We start from the raw sequence: 9,612 nt of genomic DNA, 5'->3' as shown, positions 1-9,612 counted from the left end.
AGAAAGACAATCAGCAAATACCTGGCTTTTCTGATTTCCAATATTTGAGTAAATAACAGAACAAGGACAACTGTATGAGGTTGGAGCATCAGCTTTCATAAAATCATGCTTTTGTTCATCATCTCTACCAAAGTAGGTTGCCATTTTGGGATGTTTCTGAGATTGTTCTTGGGAAAGCAATGATGGAAAGTTCACTAAGGAATTAAAGGTTTGCTGACTTTGCAACTTGTAACTTTCATAAGTTGGGTGAGTCACTTTTGAAAAACTTTGCTGGACTGAGGATAAAGTGTCCAGAGGTTTCTGGTTTTGGTCACTTAGTGGAGTATCCAATGAGGTGCTTGCTGAAGACATATATTTTTCTACTGGTTGGTTCAGATTATATTCCACTGGTTGACTATTTGCAGTATCTTGGACCAAACACTGTGAAGATCCATCCATAGAATAGGAAAACATGTTTTGCTCAGAACTAATGCTGTTTAAGGCTTCTTCAGTCCAAAATCCTGAAGGTTCTGATCATGGGTCTTGATCTGGGTATAAAAGAATTCTTGGACCCTCAGAAACCTCACTGGTGTCATTTACCAAAGTATATGTGTTTGATGGAATAGAGTCCAAGTGAGTATGTTCTGCCTCCACCCTAGGGCTCCTACTGGAATCTTGGATAACCTCATTTGACACCATCTTTTCCTGTGAGTTTATCTGGTACCGGATAAGATCCATGATGGAAAGAGATGCTTGTAAAGGAACTTTCTGCACCTTAGTGCCTAAAGGTAAAAGAAGAAATGGCATAGGTTGTTCCTTTTTCAGGGATTCATTACAAGTGGAATTCAAAGCACTGATATTCTTCCCTGTAACTTGTCCATGGTTAACTATAAGATGTCTCTTCAAGGATCTGGAGTCACAGTAGCTTTTGTTGCATCCTAGCTCGGTGCACACATATGGTTTAGAATTTTGATGGGTCAGCATATGTCCATTACTAAAAGAAAAGACAAACACCTAAGCAACATTTTTATTCTCAGAAAACATTTTTCTAATAGAACCTGTCCATTTACAAGTAACAATTTTTCCTATGCAGGCCAGTAAAGAAAATATTTTTCCGAGTTCTAGTTTGGTTACTTTTACACTAAACCTATGTATCATCAATCCCCTATCTAATTTTTTTTTATACTAACAGACAGCAGTAAATTTAGGAAGGTTTCAGCAAATAACTGTTTACATTAAATTCCTAGCCTGTATGTGGCCCTTTGAGGACTGGAGTTGACAGCTGTGTCCCATACCATATTCAGTCTGTGATTGTCCCAAGCAGCAAGTCCCCAGTCCCTGACCATCTCTTGTAGCAAGCATGTATCTTTTGCCCTGATATGTACCTGTACCAATTTTCTTTTGCATTACATTTATTACATTTTATGTGTGGCCCTTGGGTGATCTTGGGTCTGATCTTGAGGTTCTGAGTATCAAAAACTGACTCTGACCATACAGCACAAAATATAAAGTTCCATGTAAAAAAAGAAAAGTGGAGAAAAGTTTTTCCTCTAACTTCTTGCAGCTCAAAAGGCAACCCTTTTTTTACCAGAGCAGCCAGGGGATAGAATCTCTGTCAATGTTTTTTTATGTGGTCCAGTTTGGGAAATTAATTCTGTCCAACTATCTGAATCACCAATGTCACAAAGAAGGAGGATGAGACCAGACCACACACCTTTGGATTCCCCCCAAGAAATGAAACAGAAGATAAATCTTCCGTAAAGGACTTAAAAAGATATATTTTCACTTCCTGAGTGTATAGGACAGGAAGTAAAGGGAATTCTCCCCAATGATAGCAAAAAAAAAAAGATTCACTACTCTATTAAATGAAAAACAAATTTAAATTAAAAATAAAATTTAATAAGATGAATAACAACTGGCCAAAAAAAGTTAGTGGAAAAAATGTATTTTTCCATTTATAACTAATAAAAAGATCTTTAGGAAATGGACTTTACATTGACAACAAAAATGTATAAAATACTAATAAGGAGTGGTTAGATTTTTTTATCAATAAAATGAAAAATGGAATATACTACCGTGTTTCCCTGATGATAAGGCATTCCCATCAAATAAGCCACCCCCTGATTTTTGCTCCAACAAATAAAATAAAGCACCCCCCCGCAAATAAGACATCCTTCGATACCTGATACTGTGTGCCTTTGTGTGACTCCTCGATGCTGGCTGCAGTGCAGAGTGAAACTGAAAGTAACTTCAAAGGACAAGCAAGCTGCTGATCCCTGCCCTAACAGAGTCTGTTACCCGGCGAGTCAGTGATCAGAAGGGGACAATGAATGGCACACGGGTATGGAACAATTACACAATTTTAATTTCACATATACAAGTCAGTGGTTCTTCATCTAGTATATTCATGACTTACTATATATACTTATACGAATATTAGGGGTCATGTCTACTGTTTTTTACCTTTTCTTATGTTATGTCCCCTTACACCCAGCAAAGCAGTGCAGCAAGGAAAAATTCAATAATAAAAATACTGATGTGGCCACAGACATTGAGGTTGGACAGATGGAAGCCAGGTCTTTGCAATTAAAGCAGATAAATAATAACTAATTTGTGTATACTTCAATGGAAATAGCCAGGGAAGTGTAGGGGGTACACTGAGATAGGAAAAGTCAGTAGATGCAGGAAGAATGGGGGGGGGATGAAGAAGTAAGGGGTGAATACTCCCTGTCAGTGACCACCTATGAATAATAGGTGGAGAGCGAGTAAGGGGGATTATTCCTAGTCAGTAATCATCCTCTGACTATGATGGGAATGAAGTGTGAAATGTGATATAGCTGCATTTTCCCCCCAAGACTTTAACTTTAATCAAGCATTTTTCCTATTTATGACATAAGTGCTTACCATGGTTGGCTTATACTTGAGTATATACAGTAATTACTGTAATAAATACAAATGATACTACACTATATTTTTGAAAGGCAGTTCAATGCAGCAAATAAAATGAACTAATGACAAAAAAATTCATTCAGTTTATCTTTATCTGACTTCTATGCCAAAAATAAGTGTTATTTCCTATTTTAATACATGCAAATCATTCCATTACGCCTCAATGCCAAATAAGCTTCTCAATTTAACTTAATATTTTAGAGGCATATACTCCACAATACATTCAGCTGTTTCTTCCTTTTTGGCAATGACCAGTGCAGTGTATATAAACCATAACTTCTACTGAAGTAGGAATTGAGCCCCTGTAAGCAAGTATTACCAATAAGGATTTTGTGAAGGAATGATTCGAATAGCTTTTCTTATTGTGCTGAGCATTTTTTAGATATGATGGAATGAGACACATGAGTACTTTCTGTTCTAAGAGGGCTTTACTGAGCTACGCATTTAGCTTGGAGGACCTCTTGAGTCCTTTTCTCACAACATTCTTATACTTGCTTTTGAATAGACCTCTTCTACAATACAGCTAATCAAAAGGGTTCCAAAATCATCAGATGACCATCAAAAGTGAGCAAGCTGCACTAATATTTCCTTTCCCGTTGCAGTGTTTCTGGGAACCTCCAGCATAGTCAGAAGCAAGGCCGCCTTCAGGGAGGACAAGGGTACCAGGCCCAGATCAAAAAATTTTGACTTTTGCAATGCTGGAACTTTTAGACATAGGAGAGGGGGCCCTTGAAAGTTTACCTAGTATAGGGCCCAGAAATTTCTGATGGAGGTCCTAGACAGGGGATTTCCTGTAAACACTACATGGAAACACTATCCTGTAAACACTATACTTTGGAATTTAATGCAAATAGCAAATAATCTGCTAGGGAAGGTTTAGCACAGGAAGGTACAGCTGCCATTTACATAAAATTTTACAAAAAATACTTGATTTGTATCAATTTTTTAAGGAAGTTGATCAACTCTCCAAGTCTTGATACATACAGGTGGTCCTGCCGTTTGAAGGCTTTTTTGCAGATGTCGCACACATGTTTTCTCTCCTGACTATGGCTTGCAACGTGTTTGGTAAGAGAACTTGTACTTCTAAACATCTTTCCACACACTCTGCACTCCAGTTGTGGTTTCTTGCTGTACGGACATCTGTTTCTTTCTGGGTGCAGCAGACCAAGATCTAAACAGAGAAAAAAGAAGTCAACATTTACACAGTCCATTAACCAGCAGTGGAACAATGGTCTTATTTTCAAAATATTCCTCTTTATGCAAAAACAAAACAAATTCATTTCATGCTTGGGGGGCCTTTTAACATGTGATCTTTCAAAATGGTTGGTAATTGTCTCAGACAGGACAACCCTAGGTAAAGATTTCTGACATAGTTCTCTTCTGTGTGATCCTAAAGAAGTAGGAACAAACTCTGTATTTCATATTTTCTTTCTGTCTGTTCCTCTACAGTAGAAGGGACAGATTTAATATCATATTGTTCCTTTTTGGTTGTGTCAACCCAGAGTAGGAGAAGCAGACTCAATGGGCCTAAAATATTAAAGCTTAGAGAGGATACACTTTCATCAGTGAAGCTGGGATGGAATGGCTCTGTTCCAGGATTCAAAACATCTGCTAGCAAATTACTTTTAATAAATCCATTCCAGGTGTGCTGGATCACCCTGCTTCGCTGATGAAAGTGTATCCTCCTCGGCCTTGGAGAGCTTTATTAAATCAGGTGAATAACACAAATGTTTTGTCTGTGGCACCCTATAATAAAAAAACAGTATTTGTGTCCTTTAGTTCCCTTCTTTTTGTGTCAACCTTAAGTGTTAACCTTTAAAGAGGCAGACACTACATGTAATAGTTTCCACCTGTTTGTGTCTCCTTGTAGTAGGAGGATCAGACTCCACATTACAAAGCTTCATTTTGTATTATCCTGCAGTAGGTGAGTCAGACTCTACATCTCATAGCTCCTTCTGTTTGTGTCAATAAGCAGTAAGATAAATAGAATGTATGTGGAATGTAGAGAATCCGTATCAATGACTCGATTCTGTTATCCTGAAAAGTTCATATGACAATCCATGCACACTTTTCACATACCTGTCTCCACTGTATTTTTCATAGCAGGAAATGTATCACAATTTGGGAATTCCTCTTGTGTCCTGGAAGTCAATTTTAGATTCTGTCCTGGGTGATTGGGCTGTATGGGGTCAGGGGAGAACTGTAACACATGCTGTCTGAGATTGACAATGGGGTCATCTGGTTGCAGGAGATGATCAACACTCCAAGTATACAGACTCATCTTTCTTTGAGCGCTCTGAATCCTGGAATAGGAAACTTGACAATCAAGCAACAGAGGGAGCAGTTTATCAATAATTTGTAATCAGTTGAACCAAAAGATCTGTAAATTGCAATTCCTAAAGAAAGTGTGAAGCAAAATCTTGATATTCAGGGTATTTGGGTTTACGATCCCACTGTTTTCTTATATCGTTTGCTAAATCTAGTGATGGGGTCTTCCCTGTAGAACACCATACCGAAGCATTTCCTGCAAAGTAATACTAAAGTAAAACAAAAGTGAAATTCCAGTAGTTGTGGTAAGTGGTTTAGGCTGAGATCTCATGTGATCAAATATTGCAAAAACAATAAAAAAAAAACAAAAAAAATAACTTTTTTGGGGATTTGTCCATTTGGATGAACTCAAATGGAATTGGCTTTTATGATGCAAAAAAATAGTTGTCCCTATTGTTCTTTGTGAGGGCAACAAACAAAAAAACACATCCCGCAGATCCATCTATCTGTCGGGAGGTTTCTTCATTTGGGTTCCACGTCGTCCCAGTATCCATCTTCGGCTCGGCACAGGGGAAGCTCCGGGCCCCGACATCTTCTTCTCTCTTCTTCCTGAGTCACCCGATCTCGCACTGCACAGGCGTGGGATCGGGTGATGTAGATTGGGAAAAAGATTGCCAATCTCACTGCGCATGCGCCTATTGATGAAAAGGCTACAGCATCCTGGGAGGCTCTTGGCTGCTCCTTCTTCGTATGTCACGATCTCGGGTATGTGCAGAAGGAACAGCCAAGAGCCTCCCAGGATTTGAAATTTGACATCCAAAAAAAACAACCATGAACAACAATGATGTACACAAATTAGTAAGTACATACAGCAGTCAGGTATTGTCACATCTATCGTCATATTTGATAACAATCTGCATTAAATGGCTTCTGAGAAGTCAAAAACATTTTGTGAATAATATTAACAAACATTGTAGGGGGGAGTAAAGGGGAAAAGAAAAAAATTGGGGAAAGGGGAAAAAAAGAACAGTCTCCCAAAAAACTTATAGTAGCACACCAATAAATGCACATCATACAGCAATTCCCCGGCAGACATTTTATTATTATTATTATTAAACAGGATTTATATAGCGCCAACATATTACGCAGTGCTGTACATTGTATACAACTGTCCAGAAATTAATTAATTAACTATTATTACTGCTGAAACTAAGATATTCTGGTGACCAAACTCTGTCTATCCATTAACTCTGTTTATCCATTGTTGTCGGGCTGTTTGTTTCCATAAAGCAAGGGTGCTGCACTTAAAAAAAAAAAAAAATTTTACTTTAAATAAAAGGGTTGTCTTTTAGGTAAAGTAAAAATTCTAAATTTAGGTACGCTTTAACACCTAAAAGAAGTCCTAAAAATAAGGGGGGATCAGTAGGGGGACCAAGAAACTGTTGCAAGAAGCAAACCCAACAGGCAAATGTGATTCAGATTGCTGCCAGGAAAACCTAGTGGACAAGGATTAGCCAAGCGGAAAACATCCAACTTGTAAATGTCTGCACAAAAGATCTGGTGGCTGATTACCAAGACTTAGGCTATGTACCCACGGTCGATTTTTGAGGTTGTAAAAGGTCTTTCACAATTTGCAGAGATAAATGACTAAAAGATGAATGAACGAGCGCTGTTTATACATATATGGAGAGAGGAGGGGGAAGAACACGTGAGCAGCACCCCACTGTGCTCTCCTCCCTTTTTTTCCATTGGAGTCATTCATCTTTCATCGTTCGTGGATCCACCAGGACACATGTCAGATCCTTGTCTGAGACAAGCCCAACGGGTCGTATCTGGTGAGAATCATCTGACGTGTGTACACAGTCTTAGGCAACGTACACACATGCATTAGTTCTCGTCCGATAATCGGGTCAGGGCTGATATCGGACGAGAATCTGGCGTGTGTACAATGCTCGTCGTCCATCCGGGACGATGAACGATCGTAATGCAAGTGAAGGGGAGCACAGTAGGTTGCCTCACCGTCGTTCTCCCCCTCCTCTCTCCATAGAGCAGAACGGTGCTGTATGTACAACACTCATGCATGCAAAGGATTGTGAAAGATCCGTGTGTATGTAGCCTTAGGCTGCATACACACGTGCAATAATTGTCCTTGGAAAGGATCTTTCACGATCCTTTCCAATGACAAGCTACTGCACGATGCATGAACGAGCGATGTACATACAGCGATGTACATACGTACTCTATAGGGAGGGGAGGGGGAGAACGACGGAGCGGCACCCTGCTGCCCACTCACCCTCTTTACTTCTATTAAGATCGTTCGTCGTGCATCCTCTGTGGATCCGCCAGGACCGTCATTCGAATGAAGCATGAAATGCTGATATCCACCATGACTATTGAAGCAGTATGGAGACATGGCAAAAGTGGAATAAACACCCAGATAATGCATCCGATTTATTAAAGCTGGAAAGGATACAGGTTCATCAGTGAACCAGGGTGATTTAGCAAACCCGAAATGGATCTGGTGCAGGATTGAAAACATTTGCTAACAAATAGCAAATGACTTTTAAGGAATCCATTCCAGGTTTGCTGGATCACCCAGCCTCACTGATGAATGTGTATCCTCTCCAGCCTTGGAAAGCTTTAATAAATCAGACCCAATATGTTTGATAAGTTTGATAAAAAAATATCTGCCAGAGCTGTTTTTTGTCTTCAAGGAACATAATGTTTTACCAATTCTCTCTGAGTGCTCGATATACCCAGGCCCTATGTTACGTAGATAAGAAAAGAAGAAGGTGTTCTGTAGTCTGAACACACTGCTAGGGTAACAATGCTGCACTTTGGCACATATGGAATAGAGCAGGGTTGTCAAACTTAAATACGCAGCGGACCAAAATTAAAAACTTAGACCAAGTCGCGGACCAAACTTGAAATTTATTGAAAAAATTGAGGAAGTTTTTCCTTCTCATTAAAAATAAAATATTTTCCAGCATTACTTGTGTCATTACTCTCCGTTGGTTCTTCCATCCCCTTCTCTTTATTTGCACCATGTTCTCTGACAGCCCCCCTCAAGTTTTCTCTAGCACCTCTGCCCCCACACACTACATTCTTCAGCAGCTGCAACTTTACCATTCAAATTATTCTTACAATTCCTGGCATTACTTGCTTCTATAGAACATCCCAATGCCGAGCCATGCATAGACAGAGAGCTGTTCCATAGACGGGAGTGATGGCGAGACTACAATTCCCAGCATTACTTGTATCTATATAACTGAACAGGCGGCTGTTCTATAGATGCGAGTGATGCAGGGAATTGTAGAAGCAACATCACTCGCTGCAATACGTAGTGGCGGGCAAGAGGGCCAGATGCAATTAATTTTCAGGACTCTTTGGGGGTCAGCAAGAGAGTTTCTGGCAGGATCATCAGTTGCATATATAACAGGGAAAACCTCTGAAAAAGAAAACTAATGCAGCCACCACAACTTCAGACTGAAGCTAAATTTTGTCCTTGGGTGAACAAGATTCTTCTCCACAGAAGTTTAGGATCCCATACCACACCCCAGATAAATCTTTGAAATAAATGTTGGGTTTTTCATTTTGGGGGTGCTGGAAGAACCAGAGACAATCAGGAATGAATGTTTTTACAGTTTTGCCATTTTTAATGACTTATAGTATGGATCTTGCACTTAAAGTGCCATGAACAGGCCAATTATATGCAAAGTACAGATACAATCACAATCTAGCAGTCATTTTGAGCTAAAGGCACCTGACAGGGGTCCCTGATGAGCAATGATGGCCAAGCACACTGTGTGGATGGGGATTGCTAACCAGACACGTGATGGTGTTGATGGTCCCGATCGAAGATGACTGCCAGCCCCGGGCCCCTCCGCACACTCGGGCCCCTCCCGCTCTTCTCTTTGCTGCCACTGAGGAACTCAGGCATTGACATCCGCCAGGCGTTCTCTGATTGGCTCTGTGCGTCACGTGACCAGAGATGGTCCAGGGGCTGCCAACTGAGAAGCGCGACCCACCAATCAGGAAGCGTTGCTGTGTGGTTGCTGGGCCTGCAGTCACTATGGTGTGTCAGGTTGGTTGTCTTCAGCGAAAAGCCATTATAAAAGTTGTTATTCACTAATATGAACATAACAGGCTGAGTATTGGATGAAAAAGGGAACCTTAGGGTGTTAGTAAACTTTATAGCTTGCTGCTCAGTTGGTACTTCCGGGTATGGGGGTTGGTGACATTTTTGGTTCCAGTGACTATTTGTTCCTGGGGTTGCTTTGTAGCTGTGTGGAAGAAGATAATATTAATATTACTACACAGTATTTATAAAGCACCGACATATACACAGCGCTGTACACAGTCCATAGTCATATCATTGGCTGTCCCTCATAATCTAATGTCCCTATCGTAGTCATT

The 9,612-nt window shown here is 40.1% G+C and overlaps 1 protein-coding gene across 1 annotated transcript; it reads right to left on the bottom strand.

Moving 5' to 3' along the window:
* Nucleotides 1–339: 339 nt before the first annotated feature.
* On the bottom strand, nucleotides 340–9,107 carry ZNF541 (zinc finger protein 541). Its single transcript, XM_072430837.1, has 4 exons — nucleotides 8,960–9,107; nucleotides 5,008–5,231; nucleotides 3,913–4,099; nucleotides 340–973 (listed from the first exon to the last, which is right to left on the bottom strand). Exons 2-4 carry the CDS (start codon nucleotides 5,207–5,209, stop codon nucleotides 514–516), a joined length of 849 nt encoding a protein of 282 aa, XP_072286938.1. The 5' UTR covers nucleotides 5,210–5,231; nucleotides 8,960–9,107; the 3' UTR covers nucleotides 340–513.
* Between the last annotated feature and the right edge of the window lie 505 nt (nucleotides 9,108–9,612).

The sequence above is a fragment of the Pyxicephalus adspersus genome, chromosome Z (assembly GCF_032062135.1).
Source record: "Pyxicephalus adspersus chromosome Z, UCB_Pads_2.0, whole genome shotgun sequence".
Lineage (NCBI taxonomy): Eukaryota > Metazoa > Chordata > Amphibia > Anura > Pyxicephalidae > Pyxicephalus > Pyxicephalus adspersus.
Note: the sequence above shows the minus strand (reverse complement) of the source record. Positions and strands in the feature narration are given on the sequence as shown.

Coding starts and splice junctions, on each gene's coding strand:
- ZNF541 (XM_072430837.1), bottom strand. CDS start 5,209: ATGAGTCTGTATACTTGGAGTGTTGATCATCTCCTGCAACCAGATGAC. Junction 4,100..5,007: donor GAAAAATACAGTGGAGACAG/GTATGTGAAAAG, acceptor TTCTCTGTTTAG/ATCTTGGTCTGCTGCACCCA. Junction 974..3,912: donor TTCAAACGGCAGGACCACCT/GTATGTATCAAG, acceptor CTTTTCTTTTAG/TAATGGACATATGCTGACCC.